Below are 24,064 nucleotides of genomic sequence, written 5' to 3'. Positions count from 1 at the left end.
TTTCCCTAAATTAAATTGCTCATCTTACTTGCGACATTGATATTAAATAAAATCCCTTCAGTCGTTCTGCTTGAGAAACTTTTACCGAAGCCACGTTTAAAAAAAAAAAGGCCAACAATGACTCCACATCAAGCATGTGGAGAGCAGCTACAAGTTATTCTGACACATACCAAAATGGGATTAGATTTATGTGGGACAAAGGTCACCCAGTGATGCAAAATGAACAACTGCTTAATGCTGTGTGCTCAGCACAAACATTTTTTGTGTCAGCCTGCTCTAAAATTATATAAACAAATAGGGGGAGATTGATCCATAGTGGAAAGTTTTAATTAAAAACACACACACAAAAGTCCTGAAAATAAGTAAAACTGGCACTGTGCATAAAATCATTTGTAGCTATCCTATGGCAGAGTACAGCAGAATTAAAAGCTGAAGATATCTAATTCTTTTAATGATTAACATTTAATTAAAATTATAAGACCAAGACCTATGTTTGGTCTTATTTTTGTGTGTGCATATGGGTCTATTTACTATTGTTCCAGGAGAAGTCAGATCAGGTCATGAACTGATTTCAATTTGGATTCTGCATCTAGCCATCTAGAGTTATTGGTAGGTGTAGCATATTAAAAAGACAACATACATGTAGAAGGTCCACTTCCAGTAAACAAAAGGAGTTTCTTTTGCATGGCTATTAACCCAAGATTTTTCTGCCTTCATTTACTCAGAGCCCTAACACTGTCCAATCCAAAAACTCCCACCTCATTTTTTTTGTTTTATAGATTGACTTCACATTAAAAAAATTATTTGATCAAAGCCCATAGTTCTGTGGAAGAAATTAGTTGGTTACTAATCGTGCAAGGCTTCTACACAAATATATATACTACAATTTAAAGCTGAAGTAGGTTTCTTATTCTTGGTATCAGCCCCTTATTTGTGGTTCCCAGTTCCTTACTCAAAGTCCAAAATTATTTAAAAATGCATTAATGTAGGATTAAATTTTTAGAAAAGGTCACCAAATTAATGATTGAATGTGATAAAAATTTTAGTTACAGATTACTTAATTATTTATTAAATAACCAAATAAGGAGCTGGGTTTTGACTGGCTGTTTGTGAGAAAAAGAGTTTTGGATGACCCCAAGCGACACATCCTTGTGACTGACAGACTGTTCTGAAGGTGCCAGGACATGCCACTCACCAACCCAAAGCTTCGTTCCTGCACAATGGGCTGCCACATGTCACACCCTCATCCCAATTCCATATTGGGCATAGAGTTTGAATAAGGTGCTGTTTTTTGACAGACTGTAGGTGATTAAACAGGTCTCAGGTCACCCAAAGCCACAGTCCTCCTCAACCATCAGACTGTTCTGAAGGAGCTGGGAAATGTTAACTCCCCCACCCGAATCTTCATTCTTGAGCAATATGCTGCCACATGTCACACCCCCATCCCAATCCCAATCGGGCAAAGGAGGAGGGTTTTGACTGACCTACTGACTGGGACAAAAGGAGTCTCAGGTCACCCCAAGTGACATGTCTCCACAACCAGTGAATAAGTCTTTCCGTGAACTAAAGCTGTGCTCCTGTGCAATCGCCTGCCAAATAGCACACCCCCACCCCACTTCCATTCTGAATAAGGAACCAGAGTTTGACAGTAGGACCATTCTGACCTAGCTGAGGCATGGAACTCCCTGACTTGAAACATTTTCTTTGTGAAAAACTGTGGTCCTTGTCACAAGTCCTTCTCACCCTCCAGATGCACAGACATCCTTTAGCGGGGCAAAAGGAGAGGTTCAGAGGATGAAGCTGTGCATCCTATGCTTGCAGGGAGAGGGACTTAGCAAGTGTTGCGTTGTTCCATCTGTTTATTCTCCACAGAATGTTGTGTGCGCCCCCGGCTGTGGGCCCCTGAATTGACCAGCTGAGTCAGGTTTGTTTGTGTCTCAAAGAGAGCTTTGTTGCTGGGACCCTTCGAACAGAACCAGTGTTTGAAGTCTCTAAGTGGTTATTCCCTCCCTGTTTCCAAGGAAGGAAGCTGAGCAGTGAGGCTTGTATACAAGCCAATTGCCAGGTCAACAGGAGTGGCAGACAGGCTGTTCCTGTTGTAGGTATAGTTCTGCACCAGAGGTAGCAGATATGGATGATGAATGAACAAACTGCTGCGACCTGCTTTGAATGTACTATGTTCTCCTCTCTGCTGGAAGACAGAATAGATTTCTAGTATAGAAAATGCAAGCTGGGAACCTTCCTGGAGGAGAAGACGTGGTCTGGAAGCATGAGTTGCCACATTGTGCAGCAGCCAAGAAAACAAAGACTTGGACAACCAGATTTGGAAATCATGGTCACAGACACCACAAGGGAAGGGATCATCAATAAGGGAATTAGTGAGAGTACAAACCAAAGAAGTGGACAGGTGATTTGAGACCAAGAAGGGAGAGAGCCAGGAGACATTCAACTCAACTAGAAGTATCACAGAATCATAGAATGTCAGGCTGGAAGGGACTACTGCATCCACTTCTGGTGTCCACATTTTAAAAAAGGATGTTGAAAAATTGGAGAGAGCACAGAAAAGAGTCACAGAAATGGTTCGAGGGCTGGAGGAAATGCTTTATAGTGACAGATTTACAGAGGTCAATCTGCGTAGCTTATCAAAAAGAAGATTTGATTAAAGTGTGTAAGTACCTTCATGTGGACAAAGAGCAGGCACCAAAGGGCTTTTCATCTAGCAGAGAAAGGCAGAACAAGAACCAATGGCTGGAAGCTGAAGCCAGACAAAGTCAAGTTAGAAATTAGGCACAAATCTTTAACAGTGAGGGTGATTAACCATTGTAACAGACTACCAAGGGGAGTGATGAATTCTTCGTCTCTTGAGGTCTCCAAATCAAGTGGATGCCATTCTAGAAGAACAATGCGGAGTCCGGTGGCACCTTAAAGACTAACAGATTTATTTGGGCATAAGCTTTCGTGGGTAAAAAAACCCCACAAAAAGTGAAGAAGTGGGGTTTTTTTAACCACGAAAGCTTATGCCCAAATAATTCTGTTAGTCTTTAAGGTGCCACTGGACTCCTTGTTGTTTTTGTGGATACAGACTAACTTGGCTACCCCTCTGATACTTGGCATTATAGAAGATATATTTTAGTCAAACAGAAGCTGTTTTGAGCCCAGCAACAAGGGTAACAACTGGATGAAATTTGCTGGTAACATACAGGAAGTCAGACTAGATGGTCCCCTCTGGCCTGAAAATCTCTCAGTCTATGAAACCCCATTACTGGTCCTTTTGCACACACAACTTTGTCGAAGTTTTCCTCTCCACTTGGAAGTTTAGTGCAGTAGCTGGTTGTGTACAGACCATAAAAGCCTCCTTATGAAGAGGCAGACAGCACCACATTATGCAGCAATTCTACGCAGAAATTTATGAAGAAACTTCCCTTCTATGCAAAACAGGGTCTCAGCATGCAAATCCTTTGGAATGCTTAAATATAGGGGTCACCGGTGATCAGCACCAACAACTGCTCAGGTAAATTTTTTTTATTATAATAAATGACTTCTTTGCTTATTTTATAATTTCATAGTCAAAGTAAACAAGTGCAATGGATTGCATCAACTGAGTACATGTCATTTCATTAATCGTGATCCCTGCATCTTTCTGTGCATCACAGGAAATAAACTGAAAGAAAACAAGATGCATTTTGGTGGAATCCTCTTAAAGCAATGACCTGCCTCTTTTCAAACACCACTCACTGACTATTCAGACAAAAATGACATGCCCCCAACCCCCGAAAAATCCTTCATCTGTCCTCTCTGTAGCTCTTTTACATGAAACTTGAATAAATCATTAATATTTAAAATAATGGTTTAAATATTGCTTAGTTCAACAGAAGTCATCAAAATTATTTGCATAAACAACAGAGTTTATTAAAGCAAAGCTGTTGTCATTATAGGTACAAAGTTGTTGAGATAACATACAACACCAGGAAGCATTTTGTATGTTTCCACATGTTTAATCAAATTTAAGGCTGGCATTTCTACGATGGAATTAAAAAGGAAAGGTGGTAATATTCTAGCCACCAAAAAGAGTTATCCAAATTCTGTTAAAGTGCACTAAGACACATCAGTGTTGTACAAATCTCAGAGCAATACTAAAGACACTAGCAGGTTCAGTAATTGTAGTATATAAGAATATGGTAGTATTCATTTAAGTAGTTTGTGAGCACTCTTGTGGTACTCCGTTTTCTATGTTTTAGAAGCCATCAGAAACCACTCAGAGCAGCAGTGTGCATTCAACTAGGCCTTGTATTTTTGCATAGAGTTAGTAAAGATGATTATTTGGGAGTCAATGGTGCCCAAGCAGTGTCCCCTTATTATTTTTGTTACATAATGAGCACAAGACATAACACTGACCATAAACCATGTGTTTATATCTGTCACACAATTAAACACGGTTCTATCAGTTTAGCCAGTTTTCCTGTCCTTAACTCATGTAACAACAAACCAAAAGTTCCCATAGACTTCATTTCTAACCATCATACAATTTCTGTGAAAACATTACAACTGCATTTGCAGCAAATTTGCCAAATACTGCTTTTGTTGATTTTTTACATGCATATTGCATACTGCATTTTTCTTATTAGTTAAGACGCAAAATAAAAATTGGGGTAATACATTTGTCAGACCAGAAATAAAAGTTCACCTCTGGGAGTGGCATATCCCCAGCTCTTCATAACAAAATAATGGTCGTAGTGATGTGTCACTTGGGTTAACCTGAAGCTTTTTTGTCACATACAATCTGTCAGAACCCAGTTCCTTATTCAAGTCCTGTGTACAAAATGGAAGTGGGGTGGGCACATCATAGATCACTCCACACTGCTCAAGAACAAAGCTTTGGGTCAGCAAGTGAATGTCCCAGTGTTATGCTGATCCTACTACTATACAAGCTCCTTCACAACAATCTGACAGACCTGGGGACACCTCACTTGGGGTGACCTGAGACACATTTTGGCACATACAGTCAGTCAAAACCCAGCTCCTTATTCAAGTCTTGTGTAAAATATAGAAGAAAGGTGGAGGCATGCTGCTCAAGAACAAAGCTTCAGTTTAACAAGTGCCATCTCCTTGCTCCTTCAGAAGAGTCTGTCGGTCACAGGGACACATTACTTCAGGTGACCCAAAACTTAGTTTGTCATTTACAGCCAATCAAAAGCCAGCTCCTTACTGGATTTTTAATCAATAAATAATTAATTAATTAGAAACTGAATTTTTATCAGATTCAATCTTATTAATTTGATGAAATTGCTAAAAATTTAATCTTACACTGATGTATTTGTAAATTTTAATTTGTAATTTTGGCCTTTGAATAAGGGGCTGGACCATGGTTAAGGAGCCAACTTCAGCTTCTTGTGCAATTTTTCACTGCACTTTTGGGATTCCAAACTCTCCCTCTAGCGGTTAATTTACTATGGTACCTGACAGCTGTTGCTTTCTTTTGGGACAGAAATAGCCTGCTGTCTGGAAAGAAAAGTTTGTAACACACAGCAGGGAGGTCTAATCTTCTTGGGAGCTGAATTTCCATTAAAGTTTCTCTGTTTATCTCAGGATGTGATAAGGAGAAATAAATCCACACAACCGTCATTGCCTTTCTAAGCAAGGAAAATAAACTGTAGCTAATCAAAGGCTTTTAACAAGGTATGAAGGACAAAATCTTGTTTTAGATCACAGAGGAGAGAGAGTCCGAAGGTATCATCCTAATCCTTGTTTAAGCCACATTATCAAAACCACAAGTCCCTGAAGAGAGGCCCAGGATTAGAGGAGCAGGACTGTGATGCAAACTAGGCCGGAGATACATTTTCAGAGCTGGAAGGGAGTACAAGCCACTGCTCCTAGGCCTCTCACCACTCAGTTCACCCACCCTTCTACAAAAAAAAAAAAAAAAAAAAAAGAATAAATCAAGCTTGGTATGTCAGTGGGAAGTTAAACAATAAACGCTCTTCCATAACCCCTAAGCGAGGAGTGACAGATCACAGTGCAAGTAACAGGCAAGAAAACCCTGAAGTTATCTTGTTCAAAGACCCGTGGCCAGGGTGGAGAGGTTCCTGCTGCTTTGCTTTCCTCTCACAAAATCAATGCCTCACCGCTCTCTGAACTCCCCCCTTTTGTCGCGCTGCGCACTTAGGGGTTAACTCTGGACAGCCTGGTTCACAAGCCCACCGGTGACAGCAGGTTGCATATTAATCCAGCCTTGCCCCAGAAAGCCCACGGTGAAGGGAGCTCCCTGGCCTCTAGCTTCGTGCCTCCCCCGGGTGCGGTGCATTGCCCTCCCCGCGCCGGGGTCCCTCGGGGGGCTTTGGAAATAAAACTGAAACACCAGACACGTCCAGCAGCAGCAGCCACCAACCCGCCTGGTTCTCCCTGGGGCTCACCCCGCGCTGGCCATGGGGCAGGTCCCGGTTTCAAAGGAAAGGGGGAGTACGGGGGAGGGGGGGGCTGGAACAGTGTGGGTAGTGGGGGGGCGCGGAGCCCCCGAGCTGTAAACCCTGCATGTGATGGAAACCACCTCAGGCCGAGGTGGAGGGGGGGGCAGCAGCAGCTCTGGGGGAGCAGCTCTGAGGAGCAGGGGGCTTGGCAGGTCCCTGGCCAACGACCGCTTGGCGGACCCCCCTCAGGCCGCGCAGGGAGACCTTGGGCCTGGCTCACCTGCCCAGGGAAGGCGGCTGCGGCGGCGGCAGCGGCTGCGTGCCGGGGCCAGACCCGCCCCCCCGGGGTGAGGGTAGCACGGGGCGGGGGAGTAGCGGCAGCCCGCGCCCCACCCTGCCCGCGGGGCCTGGGGAGGACGCGCCGCCCGGGGGACCCCGCAGCGGGGGCAGCGCCCCGCGCCTGGGAGGAGGCCAGGCCGCACCTCACAAGCGGCCGGCTGCCATGGCAACCGAGGCCGGGCTCCGGGGGGGGGGGCGCGAAGGGATCCCCCGCCCCCGCGCGCCCCCTGACGTCGCGTGAGCCCGGGCGCCGCCGTGCTGGCTCCTGGGGGTGGGGGGAGCTCGGGGCTCAGCCCGCGGCTCTTGCCCGGCGGCGCCCCGGGCAGCAAAGCGGCTCCGCTCGGGCCTGGCCCGGGGCGCGGTTTTGTTTGCGGCCGGTCCCCGCGCCCGTGCGCGGAATTCGCGTTTGCAAAGGCCCAGCGCGGAAAGGCTCGGGGCTGTGAGCCTGCCTACGGCCCCCTCGCACCTCCGGGAGATGCGGCCCCGCGTGTGCCCCGTGCGGCTCCCTGCCGGCGCTTGCCGCGTCTCCGTGAGGCCAGCACGGCGCTGGGGAGTTCAGGCACAACGGCTACCCCGGAGGTGTGAAAACAAGTCTAGACACTCGGATCCAAGTCTGTTTGCATTTCGTTTTGAGCCCAGATCACTCCGATACGCTCCCGGCTTTCCTCCTAAGGTCTCAGAGCTTTTTAAAAGGAAACCAAACCTAGAGCATTGCAAGGCGACGTCTATGTTTGACACGCTAGCCCGTTTGCAGAGTAACCAGCTCCATGCCTCCTCCAAGCCTGGAGCTGCTGGAAATTCCAACCACAGTAAGAGCATATAAAACACTGGAAATAGTTCCACTGGAATTGTACAAATGCCCCTAAAAGTTCCCTACACCAGACTTAAGGCCAGGGGCCACGTTGTGTAGTCTAATATTCTCCACTAGGGGCCCTAGGGAATGTTGTCTACGGACTGCTGAATGGACTAAGAGAATGGCCTAATTATTGAAGGATACTATCGAGGCCCATTTTGGTGAAAGGTGTAAACCTTGCACATGTAAAGCATTCTGGAGAAGGAAACAAGTGATAATGGTCTTTGACTAACAGCCATGGTAGTCTGTATTCTATGTGACTCTTAGAGTAGAAGGAAGATTTAGATGAGGTGAGCTACTAGGTTTTATTTTAATTTGAATTACAGAATTTAGAAGTACAAAAGAATATTTTGAGGGGAAAAAACAGGTCTGTGAAAACAAAGTAGGATGGAGAAGTAGGAGTAAGAGTTCAAGTTCAAAGATTACTATGTTTAATATGAATTTTTTTTGGAAAACAGTGTGCTGTAGACCGTTTTCCAAAAAAAAATTCATATTAAACATAGTAATCTTTGAGAAAACATTTATGATAAGAGGAACTTAACACGGGGGACGCTAAGTAAATGATTCCAGCACAATAGCATAAAGAAAGTAGAATTTTTATTTAAAAACAACACCCTGGTTAAACAGTATCTATAGAAAACATAGAATCTTTTCTTTTGTACTAGTGTTACCTACTGGGACAAAGATTCAGAAATGGCTTCTCCATACATAGGTACTAGTGTAAAATGTACTAGTATAGTACAAAATAAGAATGCAGTTTCACAGAGGGGATACACTAAACTTTTTCTCTACTCAGTGACAGTTAATAGAAAATAATCAATTAATTCAGAGCTAGATCTGAAATCCTAGAATGTCATCAAGGCCCCACCTTGCTCCCATTGACATCAGGGGGAGTTCTGTCACCAACTTTGTGGGAGCAGAATGAGGTCTTCAATTTCTATTGGAGCCAGCCATCACGGTGGCAAACAGATCCTTTTCTCCAGGGACATTTTGCTCACTGTCACTTCCATACTGCAGTTTGCAACATACTGAAAATAAAAAAATAAAAGGCAATAATCCACTTTGAAGTAGTTGACCCAACTCCTGTAGATCTTACTCAGGCAAAACTTCTATTGTTTTCAATGGGAATTCCAACTGAGCAAATATTGCTGGATCAGTATGGCATGAGAAATAGGTTTGCACAATCTAACCAGATGCCAAACAGGGACTATGAACAAGATTGCTCCCCCTTGTGATGTGCTAAAGAACAGATGTATCTTTTCAGAAGAAGGAACTCCGTAACTTTAGAGATGCTAGGCACCTCCAACTTCAGACCAGCTCTGAATGAAAGCAAAACTGTAATTACTGGTGGAAGAAAGGTACACACTGGAGGAGAGGAGGTTCAAAAAAGTGAAATAAAGACAATTCTGTTCATTCATGACTATGAAATGCACAGAACCAATTCTACATCTGAGGTGTCCTGATTTTACTGTACATTCAAACATGTTGAAGAGTGACATGAAATGTTCTAATACCATTCTGAAGGATCACCTTGAAGTTCATCTGTCATCAGCAGGTACATATGCAGGTGACAAAAGACACATAACTAAATAACATGAGAATACGTCTTCTGGAAGTCAGGCTGTTGTGGTAGTTAGAAGGAGGTGTTATATGCCCAATGGAACTTTATGGTGAGTTTAATACGATCAAAGTACTTTGCATATGAAAAAGAGAAACATCACTAATATTGGTCACAACTTCCCCAATTGTCTGGGATATTAGCCCTGAAATCCTCAGGGAGTTCAAAGGCATGTTCAGTAACACCACACATCTAGTCCAGCTGCCTGATAGAAAACAATTGATATCTGGAAAATTAAACTGGGTTAAACAGATCTTTAGCAGAACAAACAGTAACTAGCTTTTTTGCTGTAAGAGTATAAAGGTGCTTCCATTTTCCCCCTCATGTTTAAATCTAGATTTTATGTTTGGGTAAATACAGGGGAGAAAATAGCAAATAAGATGTGTTTCACTAACCATAAAAGGGTGCTCACAAAAACTGAATTTCGTATAAGTTTAACTCAATATGAGAATTCCCTATATAGTTCCATTTGAGCAAAGAACAGACATGGTTTTTGGTTTGAGAACAGGCTAAACAGATTTTAGCTTAAAATTTTTTGACAACCTAGAAGTTTCATTATTCTTTACATCAAACTCTAGTTTTCCCCTTTAACATATACAGTATGTAAAAAAGAAAGATACTTAAAAGGTAGCACTTCTGCAAAGTAGGCCATTTTGTTTTTCAGTTAGACCAAGTGTAAAGAATAATTCTCATGCCAGCCCAATTTTTCAAGAATGGGATGATCCTTGATAGAAGGGCTATTTCAGGTTACACTCCCCAGTTCATGTTTGTAGCTCAGAGTGCTTTCCAGTCAATGGGCTTCTTGCCAGACTTCTTCAGCAGTTCATTGGTTTTAGAGAAATGCCGACAACCGAAGAACCCTCTGTGCACAGAGAGAGGCGAGGGATGGACAGTCTGTAGAATATGGTGACGTTTCTGGAAGAAGTTAGAGATAAGAATGAGAAATTTTGCAGGTTTTCAGATCCTAGATGGAGGTTGCTCATCTGTGCTATTATCAAATACAGAAATGAAATTGCAAGTATCTTTTCATTATTCGAGTTAAAAACAAGAGCACATAGGTTTGCCATGAAGCCCAGGCTTTCTGCAGTCAATAATTGGCTGCATTTCTAACAAACAGCAACAAAGTGTAAGATGTTCTGGGAAGTTTCCTAGGGGAGATGAACTACACATCGTAATGTTGAGGCTCTTCACACAACAGTATCTTATCTTCTTCCACACTGATTGTTCTTGTTCCTAGAGGATAAGCATTCTTGGAACAAAAAGAGGTGACAGAAGTGGACACTCACAGTGGACAGTGAACTTGAGACCCTTAACTGTCTACTTGCCTTTTTAGTTTAATAGTAGGCAGTAGCAACCAGTTTTTCCACTTATGACCAAAAGCCCCCTGTGGATGGCATCCTACCAAAATGTCCCAAGTGAAGCAAGAAGCAATAGGACTTCTAGAAAGATGGAATAATTAAACCATACCCTGTCAATAGAGCTGCCTTTCTTCTGTGCATACGCTCCCCACAACATGAAGACAAGTCCATCCAAATTATTGTTTAGCCAGGACACCACTGCATCAGTGAATTGTTCCCAGCCTTTGTCCTTGTGTGAATTAGGTTGGTGTGCTCGGACTGTGAGGACAGCATTGAGCAAAAGTACTCCTAATCACAAACAAGACATGAACATATCAGTGTGGACAGAGAATACATGAATTAGTTTACAAAGTAGTAAGCTCTCTTCCAGTCTTTTGCTGGATCTGCAATGGTAAAAAAAAATCATTTAATCTTTTGTTCACGGGAAACTATCAATAAGAGATACCAGTACAAAGTTTTCAAACAATCCATTTGTCGAAGCAGGGAGAAAATAAGTCACTAAGAAACCCATTTAAGAAACAGACCCATTTAGGGGCTAAATATAGTTCCTGTAAGTTAATAGTGCTTTAATGGAGTTTTCCTTTAAAATTACAGCATGCCCGCATAAACAGATTTACCACTATAATGCTGAGTCAGTAGCATTAAATCATAGGACTGGAAGGGACCTCGAGAGGTCATCTAGTCCAGTCCTCTGCACTCATGGCAGGACTAAGTATTATCTAGACCAGCCCTGGCAGGTGTTGCTCCAATCTGCTCTTAAAAATCCCCAATGATGGAGATTCCACCACCTCCCTCGGCAACTACACAGCAGCCAAGCCCAATTAAAAAAAACCAAAAAACCAAAAACTGAAATTAAATAAATAAATAAATAAAAAGGATGCTATTTCACTCACTCCTCAAAGCTATTCCCCAGGCAAATAGAATTTTGCCAGAGTTATTACAGAGAATATACCCCAAGAAAAATTTTAAACTCTTATCTTTGTTAAAAAGGCCAGCACATTGCACATGTGCTTTGTCGGGAGAACATGAAGACAATTATTTGGTGTAAGGCCAAGGCTGACATGGTTAAGCTGTGCATAAGCACACGCTCACTTTTTACATGCTTCGACTCAGTATTATTTACCCGCTTTACGAACATTAAAAGGCTGGGGTTTTTAAATGGCTCCTTTTAATAAATCTCAGCCAAGTAGTTTGGAAAGTACCAATAGATCAGGGGTGGGCAAACTACGGCCCGTGGGACCCTCCTGCCCAGCCCCTGAGCTCCTGGCCTGGGAGGCTGGCCCCCAACCCTTCCCCTGTTGTTCCCCCTCCCCACACAGCCTCAGCTCACTGCTCTGCCGGCACAATGCTCCGGACGGCAAAGCAGTGAGCTCCTGGGGCAGTGCAGCTGCAGAGCCCGGCCTGACCTGGTGCAGCCGCAACGCCAGCCGCCGGTGCTCTAGGCAGCGTGGTAAGGGGGCAGGGTTTGGAAAGAAGGCAAGGGAGTTGAATGGGAGCAGGGGTCCTGGGGGGGGACAGTTAAGAAGGGGGGGGTTGGATGGGGCGGCAGGGGGCAATGAGGGACAGGGGTTCCGGTGGCAGTCAGGGGACAGGGACTGGGGGGGATGGATGGAGCAGCAGGGGGCAGTCAGGAGCAGGGGTTCTGGGGGCAGTCAGGGGACAGGGAGGGGTGGATAAAGCAGGGGTCCCAGAGGGTCCACCAGGGAACAGGAAGGTTTAGATGGGGTAGGAGTCCTGTGGGGGGCCATCAGGGGGGTGGATAGGGGGTGGGGACCGGGCCACGCCCCCCTCCTCTAACAGGCGCTCCATACAACTTCCAAAACCCGATGCAGCCCTGAGGACAAAAAGTTTGCCCCGCCCCCGAGCTCGATTAGCATTGCTACTACAACCTACTCACTGAGGAGGAAGATCCCCACTTAGGCCACATCTACACTTAAAAGCTTACAGCGGCACAGCTGTGCTGATAGAGCTGTGTTGCTGTAAGAGCACTCAGAGCCGCGTTATGCTGACAGGAGAGAGCTCTCCCTTCGAAACAATGAAACCAGCTCAACGAGCGACGGTAGCTATGTCAACAGCAGAGCATCTCCCGCAGACAGAACCCTGTGCACAAGAGCGCTTATGCCAGCACTACTTATGCTGCTCAGAGGGGTGGTTTTTTACACCCCTGAGCGACAAAAGTTTTGCCAACGTAAGTGCTAGTACAGACACAGTCTAAATGAAGAGCCCAGGAAGGATGAACGGATTGATTACCTTGCTTGGCCCACCCAGTTAGATCTCCATGACCGGGATGGGTGAAATCTTCTATGTCTGCAGACAGCTCTTTGTAAATATTTTCTAAACTGCAAACAAAAATAATGGAAGCGATTTTTAGAATATTTCTGTGAAATTATCAAACAGACAAGTTAATGATTGTGTATATTACAATTGGAACTTTTACCAAGAACTAAAAAACTGAACTCCCATTTAGGAAAGTTATACTCATCTGATGTGTATGACAGGTCCTTTTCTTCACCTCTCCCTTTAATTTATACCAAGTCCCTGATCCTGCTAACTTTTATGCAAATGCTTACTGAAGGCAATGGGACCACACTTCTGCTTAAAGTTAAGCATCTGCTTAAAGATTTGCAGGATGGAGGCCTGAGTAAATAACTGGATCTGGTAAAAAACTCGATCTGCATGGAAACCCAATTTCATAGGTTTGGAGCCTAAATCTGTGGAATACATCACCACCTTGGAGGAGCCAGAAGTCTATCTAGAATTCATCCATTTATTTTTGCAGTAATTCTTTCCCAGAAAGCTCTGGGTGCGGTGGTACGTGCCTGTAATCCCAGCTACTTAGGAGGCTGAGACTGGCAGATCGCTCAGAGGTTCTGGGCTGTGGTGCACTATGCCAATTGGGTGTCTGGTGCCACAGACAGCCTGTTTAGCGGGTGGCTGAAGGACTGACTAGAACAACACGAATGATGCGTTGTGATTAGCGCTCTCTCTGTGAGGACTGATGGACCCATTGATCAAGGTGATCTTTCCCACAAAGCATATACCTTAAAATTCAATACAAGTCACTCTTCTGATACCTTTCTGCTCCCCAACAAGTAAAAATACTGGGTCATATGTTATAAAATTAATTTTTCAGCAAATCACAAAACAATTACCTCAAAGGCAGTCAGAAAGGCAAAGTCACAAACAGCTGTATGTTTATAGATAACCTACCTAGTAAACAGTGGCAGATTTTTAAACAGATAAAGCATAACCATACCTAGGTGGAGGTGGAACAGGTCTCTGGACGCTAAAGCAGAGTCCATGAGCTTGACTGGGTCCATGATAAGGATCTTGTCCCAGGATGACAACCTTTACCTGAACACAGACACAAATTAGTACTGATAAGCCAGCAATATTTCTTAATATTTCAAAATATCTAGTACTTAATATATTGCTACAAAGCAAAAATTTCTAGATCAGAGCCAAGCTGCATCTGAAAGAAAGCAGTGCAGAAACGGGGAAGGTCTGGGGAAAAGAGGCCAAGAAAACAGCTAAAGTTTTTAAGAGCATTATGTTGTAGCTATGGATGGAAATAACCAATGTATAAATCCGTATTTCAGTATCTAGATGAGAAAACAGGGGCAAAGTATACAAACGCTACAGGAGACAAAGGAGGGTTCACATCCTAAAGCACATCCTAAACTTTCCAGGGAGAAAACCATGAAGAGTCTAACACATGCGTGGCATCCTGGAGCCTGACTGCAAATGCAGCTTTCATCCTATTATCAAAAACATCAGAAGGCGGCAAATCCCGACTCTCTCCCCGGCACTGCAGCGGTCGCCCCAGGGACACTTACCTCTCGGATGTCGCACATCTGCGTCCAGGTGAAGACTTGCTGCGGCGGTGGGTAGACGGTGTGACGTTTTCGCTCGTCTGCTACAAATGCCGTTAGCTAGAGGAAGCAGGGGTGGTGCGCGGTCAGTACAGGCAAGGGAGAGCGGCGGGCACCGGCCAGCTACAGAGGAGCTGCCGCAGCAAGACGCTCCTCCCCCGGGCAAAGCCTCCCGCGCTCACTCGCTCACCTGGGAGAAGTAGGGCTTAGTGAACTCCCCCACCAGCGGCCGCCTCCAGCCCTCTCCGAACCCCGCGGGGACGCTCCGCGAAGCGAGTCTCTGCAGAGCCGCCTCCTTGTTCCTGCGGATCCGCTCCAGCTGCTCGGGGCTCAGCGGAGGGGAGCAGGGCGAGGCCTTCCCCGATTCATCTTCCACCGGCTTCTGCTTTTTGGCGAAGTTGGCCTGGCGGTCGCGACACAAGAGACTGCTACAGGGGAGGCGCAGCACGCGGCGGCCCTGCCCCGCGCGGAGAAACCAGGTGCAGGCCCGCCCCATGGTGGAGGGAGGGGCGCGCCGGGCCGGGAGGGCGCAGCTCGCTCCCAGCCACCCCGGGGTACCGCAGGCGAGCTACTGTGGCCGGAGCGTCCGGGCTCGGGCGGGGCTAAGTCACAGCTGCTCCCTGCGCCGCGCAAACACGTGGCTGCTTCGCGGGAAAACAGCGCGTGTTTCCCCCATGGGAGCGCCCTTCCTATTGGATGTTCAGTCACAGAAAGCGCACCTGGCACTCTAGCCGCGCCCTCCCGTTCCTCATTGGGCGCTGGCAGGGCCACCGCTCCCCTTATTGGCCCCTTGCTATGAAGGCCCGCCGACTGACCTCCCCGCGTTATCAACCCCGCCCAGTCACACTCCTCCGATTGGACACGGAGAATAGAAAACAGCTCCCTACCGGCCAGTGACTACCGAAGTCCCGCCCAGTTGTCTGGCCCCACCTCTCTCCCAACTCTGCGCTCCCATTGGACCGTGGGTCACGGAGAGCCCTCCTATTGGTCAATCCCCCAAAGCGGCGCCGCTTTGATCGGCGGGACTTTTAAATGAATTGTGCTCCGGGCTCGCCGCCTCGCCTGTCCGGATTGCCCCCGGGTCCCGCCCGGCCCCTCGGTACCTCAGCATCCCCGCCCTGCTCCGGGGAGCGCTCCCGCTTCCTCGGCGGCGGCGGCGCCGCGCGGAAGAACGAGTGCAGCGTCTTCTGGCCGATCATGCTGGCGGCGGGTGGGCTTCGCGGGTCCGGCCACACACGGGACCCGGCGGCGGTCCGGCCGGCCGAGGACAGGCGGCCTCTTCCCCACACGGGAGCCGGCAGCGGCAGTGGCCGGCGGCTGCCTGGCTGAAGGACTGCCCGAAATTGGCGCCAAGCGAGTGCGCATGCGCGGGGAGGGGGGGCCATGGGCGTAGCACGTGCAGGAGAGGGACCCTAGACGCAGTCAGCGCGTGCGCATTAGGGCAGTCTCTTCCCCCGCCCCTCAGAGCCCTCACGCACGTGGGTAGAAGGCCTTGGTTTTCATTCCCAGTTCCCGTGTGGATCTAACCCCCCTGCCCACGCTCAGTGACTCACCCCGCCCACCTTTGGGTCTGTCCTGCTCCCCCCTGCTGTGTGTATCCCACCTGCCCCCCACACTCCCCTCTGGCACTCACATGCACCCCCCTTCTCCTGAGGGGTTCACCCCCGCTTCACTCTAATCCAGGTGCTGTGTGGCCCGCAGGCAGATGGGTTGGAAGCAGCAGTGAGGGGGGCAATGACAGCATCCGGGAGAGGTGGGCTGCAGGGCCCGTAGAGTGCCCAGCCCCATGGGGCCCTGACCCTGACAGCTCTTTGGGTGCTGCTGTGATAGAAACGGAAGAATAGGCCTGAATAAAGCAGGGGGATGACACCAGGAGGGGACACGAGCCTCAACTCCAAAGGTACTGCCCAAGTAGTGGAGAAGCTAGTTCTGCCCGTTGAAAGCTTTGGCTGTGCTTGTGTGGTTTGTCGTCCCAAGAAGGCAGAGCGAACATGCACACTTCTCCCCTCTATTCTTGCAGTCAGCCTTTGTCCATTCCCAGCCTGCCCTGATCTTGTTTTCAGACTCAGAAATTGGCACTTTGAGGCTGGCCACCACATCTCTCCATAGCTTCAGTGCAGTGCAACACAGGTGGGTTTTGATGGATCAGAACAAGGGCTATTTGGCAAGCAAAATAAAATAACTCTTACATGACAGGTTCCTCAGAGCTCTTTACAAATGCTAAGTAACTCATCCTGTCGGAGGAAGCTGAAAAAAATCAACAGGGACTTGTGTGCATTACAATTAAAGTTAATTATTATTGTTTATATGACTGCACCTGGTTAGTAACCTCAACACATTAGGGCCTCATTGTGCTAAGTATTATACAGATGCTGACCCTGCCAACCCTGAGTTTACACTCTAAATAGAGGAAAGTGACTTACCCAAGGTCATCCAGCAAGTCAGTGGCAGAGCCAAGACTAGAACCTACATCTTCTGAGTCCCAGCCTATCTCCTTATGCAGTAAACCAGGCTGCCTCTTAAGTTGTGCCAAAGACACTAGGGGTCCAGAACACCATGGCCCTGTCAGTACAACTGTGAATAGCACTTGCACCTCAGTTTCATTCCATGCATGCCCCTCTTCTGCCCTGTCCCCCTCCCCTTTGCATTTAACTGATCCCCTCCTAAGTACACCTACACCAAAAATAAAAAAATAAATAAATAAATAAAATAAATTTAAATATGGTACTAACATGGCATTTGCCACAACCCATCATTCACTCCGCTGGTGTGTTCTACCCCTTTTCCCACCCTGGATCTATCTGGTCTGTTTAGATTGTTAGGTCTTTGGCATAGGGACTGTTTACTGTTCTGTGTTTGTACAGCACCTGACTATGGGCCCCATTCTTGATTGGCCATCAGGCACAACTTTAATAAAAATGATTAATAATATAACTGATGTGGGATAAATCCCTCATTTGGTCATTTTGTTAGCAAAGGAGTGAACACACACGTGACATGGATCCTGGAATGCATGCATGAAATGCAGCCTTAAATTTTCTAGGCCAGAACACTAGGAGCTGTGCTATAATGAGTGTTTACTAAGCTATACACATTACAATAAAAGTAGGTTTCAGAGTAACAGCCGTGTTAGTCTGTATTCGCAAAAAGAACAGGAGGACTTGTGGCACCTTAGAGACTAACCAATTTATTTGAGCATAAGCTTTCATGAGCTATAGCTACAGTTCACTTCATCGGATGCATACTGTGGATGCATCTGATGAAGTGAGCTGTAGCTCACGAAAGCTCATGCTCAAATAAATTGGTTAGTCTCTAAGGTGCCACAAGTCCTCCTTTTCTTTTTACAATAAAAGTGACATTGAGTTTAGTAAAGCCTTATATGAAGCCCTCAAAGCCATACAAAATAAATAACATTGTTCGGCCCAGTCACCTGTTAAACAGGGCTGTGTACACTTATGATGCATATAAATAATGTGGTGGATTCAGTAAGCAGGCAGATAGTGGTTTCTAATCATTTATAAATGATTCCAAGAAGATCCAGTAGGTGGTGCCAGGGGACCTTGCTACAAGCCTTGCAGAGCACAACAAGCGCTTGGCTGGGAGAGCTGAGCAAGGGTGGAACATTTGGCTCGCTGTCTCAGACAGGAAGTAGTGGGAGGGAAGTAGGTATTGCTGCTGGAAATGAGGCCTGCCAGAGCTGTCTCTGTAGCCTAGATGCCTTTAGCGAGCTGACGGCCCGGCCAGTTTCAGTGGAGTCCTCGGTAATGATCTGTCTGACCCTAGGAGCATTGCCCAGACTGAGGATTACCCTGGAATAACTGAGTGCATTGGAGCTGGCCCTCCATTCCACAGAGGTACAGCGATCCCCCATCTCAGGATTCACATTAAGGTATTTTTAAGTCTCTGTTACTTGGGAGCAAAGATTTTACAAGTGTGTTTCAACAAAGCATTTAAAATTTCCCAGGACACTGTAGTTCCACGCAGCCCAGAATCTAACAGAGTGAAATCCCATCAGGCCCTTTAGTTGCAGGCTGATGGCTGTTTCTTAGGGGCAGCTAGGAATGGATAAATTCTTGGTCAAAAGGCCTTCCCCAGGCAAGAACAAACAAGAGCCCTTAGAGATGAAGGGAGGAGAGCTGGACTGTATGAGAGATGGGGGAGAGAAGAAAAGGCCCCGGTCAGAAATGCCAGGTGCAGATGAGTTCTTGGTGCATTCTCCATGGAAGCAAATCCGGGCTGAGGGTCTGAACTGCGATTACAAGATCCTGTTCAGCAAAACTGAGGCTGACAAGATTTTCCAGGAGCTGGAAAAGGAAGTGGAATATTTTGAAGGTAAACAGACTAACGGACCTAATGTCTCTTCCATCTCTAATTGCCATGACAAATTCTGCCTTATGACTTCAGTGCAGGATTGGATAGGTGGGAGGAAGTTTTTACGCATAAGGCCCAAGCCTGCATGCAGTCTGCACACTCAGACTCTTACTTCTAAGTGGATTCCCATTGGCTTTAATGGGATTAAAGATCCCAATGGGTAGATGTGTTTGCATGATCAGGTAAGTGGCAAACGTAGGCTCTGATCCTTCAAATATACATATGCTTAACATTAAGCACATAAATGCAGCGGGCTCACTCACATTCTTAAGTTTATGCGTGATCAAGGGCACAACATGAAACATACAAAACACATGAAAGGTGAAAGGATTCAAGTTTTTAGCTCTGTTATTTTACAGTTATTCCCTCTCATTCAACAACAAGGAGTGACGTGGGAGAAGCTCAGACCACTGTGCTATTTCCATCCCTCATAAGGAGTCTCATACATGTAGATCTCTAGTCTTAGTCAGCTTCCCGTCATTTTTCTGGACAGCAACACTTAAAAATTGAGAGGTTTTTAAGCTAAGATGTGCAGGACCACTTAGTTGCATTGTCATTCTAAGTCACACTCAGAGCAGCTGCACAGCAAGGAATATGTTGTACTCTGCGCTGCAGAGGGAATGATTGATAGTTGCACTTGACCTAACTCTAAACTTTAAAAAAAACACTGCTACTTAGCTATCTAAAAGGAGGGCAAATTGGTCTTGACTTTCCCAAACTCTTATTCAAACAGGTGATCTTACCAAAGTGCAAGTGTTTGGCAAATGGCACAACATCCCAAGGAAGCAGGTGACATATGGAGATCCTGAGTTAACATACACTTACTCAGGTGTTACCTTTTCTCCTAAGCTATGGATCCCAGTTCTCAACCGTATCAGAGAGCGCATCACCCTGGCCACTGGACACACTTTTAATTTTGTTCTTATTAACAGGTAACATTTGATTTCTGATGGCAGTAAGCATCTCTCTGTTCAAGCAACAGTTTGATTGTAGGACATTTTACTAATCAGGTATCATTAAGCAGTTATTCGCCACTTCATTTTACCCTTGAAAAGGAATTTGTGGATATGCAACTTCCAATTTAGCGTTAACTAGCTAATAGAGTACTTGAAAGCATTCAAAAAGCTAAGCTCTTTCTTTAGTGTCTGAATTGTAGTATCTAAATGGAGATAGTTCTGTTACAGCTGAATGATTAAACACCGGGGACCCAATCCTATGTTCCTTGCACACCTGTTGAGACAAGGAGTAGGCTCAGCCGAGTGGCATCCCAGTGACTGCAAACCAAGCAAAGAATTGGTGTTTGAACTGGGTCATTTTCGAGGAGGAAAGAGAGAAGTTAGGGAGGGAACCTCTCTCCAAGATATGTGTTTGTCTGGAACACACTGTGGCACATTTTCAACGTGTTCTGCAGAAGCATAACCAAGTCACGGGAAACTCTCTTCCATTCAAGCCCTGCACAGAATGCAGATTTGTCTGTGAGGCTAAGGCAGTTACGTTTCAAGGGAGCCCCTCAGTCTTTCCCATCCAGATAACCAACTCGCAAGTGTGTGGGTCAGTTTTGTGTGGTAGAAAAGCATCCAGGAGGGTGAGAATGCTAGACTCATTTGTGACTAAATTAAGATTTGAACTCTGGTTTCCAGTAACAGTCTCCATGTGTGGGAATAAAAAATAAATATGCTGAAGTAAAGCAGTGTCTTGGCATACGCTTGTACAGTTGATGGAAGAACTAATTTAATCTTCCCCCTCACAGATATAAAGATGGCTGTGATCACATAGGCGAACATAGAGATGATGAGAGAGAATTGGTTCCACAGAGTCCCATCGCGTCAGTGTCCTTTGGAGCCTGCAGAGACTTTTTCTTCAGGCATGGTGCTTCCCGTGGGAAAAACGCCTCATGCCACATTGAGCCAGTCAAGCTGCAGCTGGCCCATGGCAGTTTACTAATGATGAACTACCCCACCAACGTGTACTGGTATCATAGCCTGCCCACCCGCAAGAAGGTGCTCGCCCCAAGAATCAACCTGACATTTCGGAAAGTGATGGCTTTAGCAAAAAAATGAAGTTATTTAACAACCTGACGTCTAGCTTTAAACAGCCCCTTTTACCTCTGAAAATGAGAACTTTCTTTCCATGTCATAAATCAATTTCTCTTTCAAACACTGCCTTTTCCTTTGCATATATAGCAGGAGATAGGAACCTTGCTGTGGTGCAAGCTTTGTCACATGAGTGTATCTAAATTAGGAAAGCAAACAGGGGGAATAACATGCAGTTGTTTAGATACAAATATGGCAACCACTTGATCTTGGATGTCAAGATTATATTCCTACAGCCAAGTACTACTGTAGACTCATAGTATATTTTTCAAATGCTATTCTCCTTGGTTCAGAAGGGAGGTTTATTTTTAAGCCCATGGTAGTCCTATCAGTGAGTATGCCTTGTTTTTTGTTTTTAAGTCTCAAGTGTGTACAGCTGCCTACTAAATACTAATGTACCATAGAATGTAATAATTCCCAGTAAGTCTGAAATGTATGGGAGCGCCTGACTGCTCTACAGCTGAGTCATGTCTATTTTTAAAATAAAAATAAAAGATTCTTCTACAAGAAGGGAATGCTGATTGTTTAAATGACAAACTTCCCCTTTACAATTTGATTGTAACTGGTGCAGGTTTGGAAACAGGACTGCACAGTTCTGGAGCTTCTGAAGATATATACCAACAAACCAACAAGAACTGTTACTTATCTTACAGTAACTATGGTTCTTGGAGATGTATTGTCCAGATGGATTCCACTTTTGTTGCGTATGTGCCTGAGATAGAATTCTTTTGGCCAGCAGTGTCCCCTGGGATTGCACCTACTCCATAGATAACCTCACACACCGACCTCCCGAGGGCAGAAGGGGATAAGCAGGCCTTCCTCAGTTCCTTTGCCAATACAAATCCAGAAGGTATAAGACATCATCATGAAGCCCTGCACATCAGTGGCAGTAGTCATTGAATATGCTGCCATATTAGATGGGTCTAGAGCTGCCTGCAGAGATGTTTGGCCCACTAACTACCCCTCAGACAGTAGGGGACTGTGCTGTGGAAGCTTCTCTATGAATTGTGACACCTTGTCCCAGTTCAGATAGTTGTATTTTGAGAGCAGTGCCTGATAACTGGAAATTTGCTTCTGGAGACTAACTGAGGAGTTAGAATAAGTCAAGCTTCGTAGGATTCTTGTTCCTACATCGTGTCTTTGGATGCCCGTTGCTTAGATCTTTCATCTATCGCCACCACCACCACTAGTGATCCGGGGGCGGGGGTGGGGTGATATTGTAAACATATTCTAATCTCAGAGGGTAACTGATAGCACTTGTCAGCTCTTTTGGAAGTAGATGCCACTGATGCTAGGATCTGTCACAACTCCTTAGCTGGTTCTAACAAGTAATGTACATGACAAACCTACCAGGCATGAAGGAGTGCAGGAGGCCTAGTAATGTGTGACTTTTCTTGTACAACCTCCACTAGAATCTCTGAATTATCTGCCATGCATTTTGGAAGGCCTTGAAGTTAGCTGGCTGGCTAGGAGTAGGAGTGACTGCCTCATCTGGTGAGGAGGAAGAAATTTCTGTTGGAAACAGCTGATCTTTCACCTCCTGATGCTATTCTTCCTCACTGCTCTCTTTTTGTTGTAGGATGTGGGTTTGCACCAGCTAACCCTGTTGAGTAGATCTCTCTTGTCTTGGAGGGAGATTAATTCTAGAGCGGGTAGTAGAAGGTGATCCTAGGTTACATATGCTAGGGAGCCCAAAATGGCCAAAGATTGCATACTGTTATAATACAAGGCTGGACACCACATGGGTGGAAACCATAAGGAATGTTCTCTATGAGATCCCGGAGTCCTGTGCTTATTAGGGTGACCTATGACTTTCTATCAGACCAGTGATGCTCAAAAGTGTGAAACTGAGGTGCAGAGGAAGACCATCTTCCTTACTATGTGAAGGAGAGAAAGAAAATGAATATTCTTCCTCATGCAGGGGAGCTACCCTGTTAGGTATCATAGGATCCTCCTGCAACGCAGACTTAACAGGTGAGTTTATAGGTACTGTGGTAGATCAGAAGTTGGTACCAAGACAGAAGCACCTCTATTGGCTGATGAGGATAGTAGGGGTGAGTCTCGTTGCTTGGTTACCATAAGATCACTCGGTACTGAGAATGTCTTCAGAGCCAAGTAAATCTGTACTGGAAACATCTGCACCATGGAGTCTGGTGTCAAAATCATGGGCACCAAGGTTATCCATACTGAGGATTTGGTAGCTGGGAAAGTGCAGACCAGAGTTTCAAGTGGCATCTCTAGTACCTCGTGTTCAGCTAGTTCTGAGGTGTCAGAAGGACCTGGTCTGGGCTGTGAACTGCCTTTTGGCTGAAGGCATGAGCTGATTCAAAACCATGGTGGGTTTTGTCTTACTGCGTACGAGGGTGGGTGACCCTTGCCTGTGCTTGTCCTTGGAGCAATGCTTCTTCCTACCCGTTTCAGACAACAGCTGGGTGAAGGAATGCTTGTCTGCTCTGCCATACCCAGTAGCAGAGGGGTACTGTCTCTTCGACAAAGAATGTGCCTGGGAACTCAACAGGGCACTTCTCAAAAGAGACAGAGGCAGCTTAAGAGGATTTTTAGGTCCAGGCTCTGAAGAGGCCCTCATTGAGCAGTCTAAAAGGAAGAGCTAGGAGGCTTCCCTGGGTTTGTTATACTCTTGGGAAAAGAGCGGCAGATTGAACCTTCATCAGGGCTATATACCCGAGACAGAAGAGTCTTCAAGAATGTCAATCATTGAGCTGTACAGCAGCTTCACAAGAGGGACAAGTTTTAAATTCTGAGGATTTAGTCTCAGCCACAGTAGCTATGTACCATGGTAGCCCCTAAACATAGAGATGTACTGCCAAAAGGTGTAACAAAAACAACTATTAACTACACTAACTAATGAATTATACTAACCTAACAACCATTGCTTAGTGTGCAGAGTATGTGAATGCTACAGGGGTTCTGTTCCACTGCCATGGGCGGTAAGGAACTGGTTGGGCCCTATATGCCCTCAGGTTGTAGCTGCAGGCATGTCCCCAAGAGACAATGCTGGCCAAAAGAATCCAAACTCATGGTTAGGGGCTCCATACACACAAACACTCCAAGAACTGGATGCTTATGCATGTGTGCTGGTGTAGCCCTCACGTTGATATTTTACTGTGTGTATACAAGATTTGTTACACTAACTAA

At 45.8% G+C, this 24,064-nt stretch overlaps 2 protein-coding genes across 2 annotated transcripts; one reads left to right on the top strand and one right to left on the bottom strand.

Annotated features, from left to right (window-relative positions):
- Nucleotides 1-8,176: 8,176 nt before the first annotated feature.
- Nucleotides 8,177-15,661, bottom strand: UNG (uracil DNA glycosylase). The gene is made up of 7 exons (XM_077835295.1): nt 15,548-15,661; nt 14,635-14,847; nt 14,409-14,504; nt 13,829-13,926; nt 12,823-12,911; nt 10,682-10,860; nt 8,177-10,129 (listed from the first exon to the last, which is right to left on the bottom strand). The coding sequence occupies exons 1-7, from the start codon at nt 15,641-15,643 to the stop codon at nt 9,989-9,991; spliced, it is 912 nt and encodes a 303-aa protein (XP_077691421.1). The 5' UTR covers nt 15,644-15,661; the 3' UTR covers nt 8,177-9,988.
- A 2,453-nt stretch (nt 15,662-18,114) lies between these two features.
- ALKBH2 (alkB homolog 2, alpha-ketoglutarate dependent dioxygenase) lies at nt 18,115-21,374 on the top strand. The gene is made up of 3 exons (XM_077834918.1): nt 18,115-18,776; nt 19,549-19,747; nt 20,566-21,374. The coding sequence occupies exons 1-3, from the start codon at nt 18,506-18,508 to the stop codon at nt 20,873-20,875; spliced, it is 780 nt and encodes a 259-aa protein (XP_077691044.1). The 5' UTR covers nt 18,115-18,505; the 3' UTR covers nt 20,876-21,374.
- Nucleotides 21,375-24,064: the final 2,690 nt, after the last annotated feature.

This window comes from Eretmochelys imbricata, chromosome 15 (assembly GCF_965152235.1).
Source record: "Eretmochelys imbricata isolate rEreImb1 chromosome 15, rEreImb1.hap1, whole genome shotgun sequence".
Lineage (NCBI taxonomy): Eukaryota > Metazoa > Chordata > Testudines > Cheloniidae > Eretmochelys > Eretmochelys imbricata.
The sequence above is the reverse complement of the archived record's forward strand: the minus strand, read 5'-3'. Positions and strand labels throughout refer to the sequence as shown.

Coding starts and splice junctions, on each gene's coding strand:
- UNG (XM_077835295.1), bottom strand. CDS start 15,643: ATGATCGGCCAGAAGACGCTGCACTCGTTCTTCCGCGCGGCGCCGCCG. Junction 14,848..15,547: donor AGCAGGGCGGGGATGCTGAG/GTACCGAGGGGC, acceptor CGCGACCGCCAG/GCCAACTTCGCCAAAAAGCA. Junction 10,130..10,681: donor AAGGCAGCTCTATTGACAGG/GTATGGTTTAAT, acceptor AACTTCTTCCAG/AAACGTCACCATATTCTACA.
- ALKBH2 (XM_077834918.1), top strand. CDS start 18,506: ATGGATAAATTCTTGGTCAAAAGGCCTTCCCCAGGCAAGAACAAACAA. Junction 18,777..19,548: donor GGAAGTGGAATATTTTGAAG/GTAAACAGACTA, acceptor TTATTCAAACAG/GTGATCTTACCAAAGTGCAA. Junction 19,748..20,565: donor AATTTTGTTCTTATTAACAG/GTAACATTTGAT, acceptor TCCCCCTCACAG/ATATAAAGATGGCTGTGATC.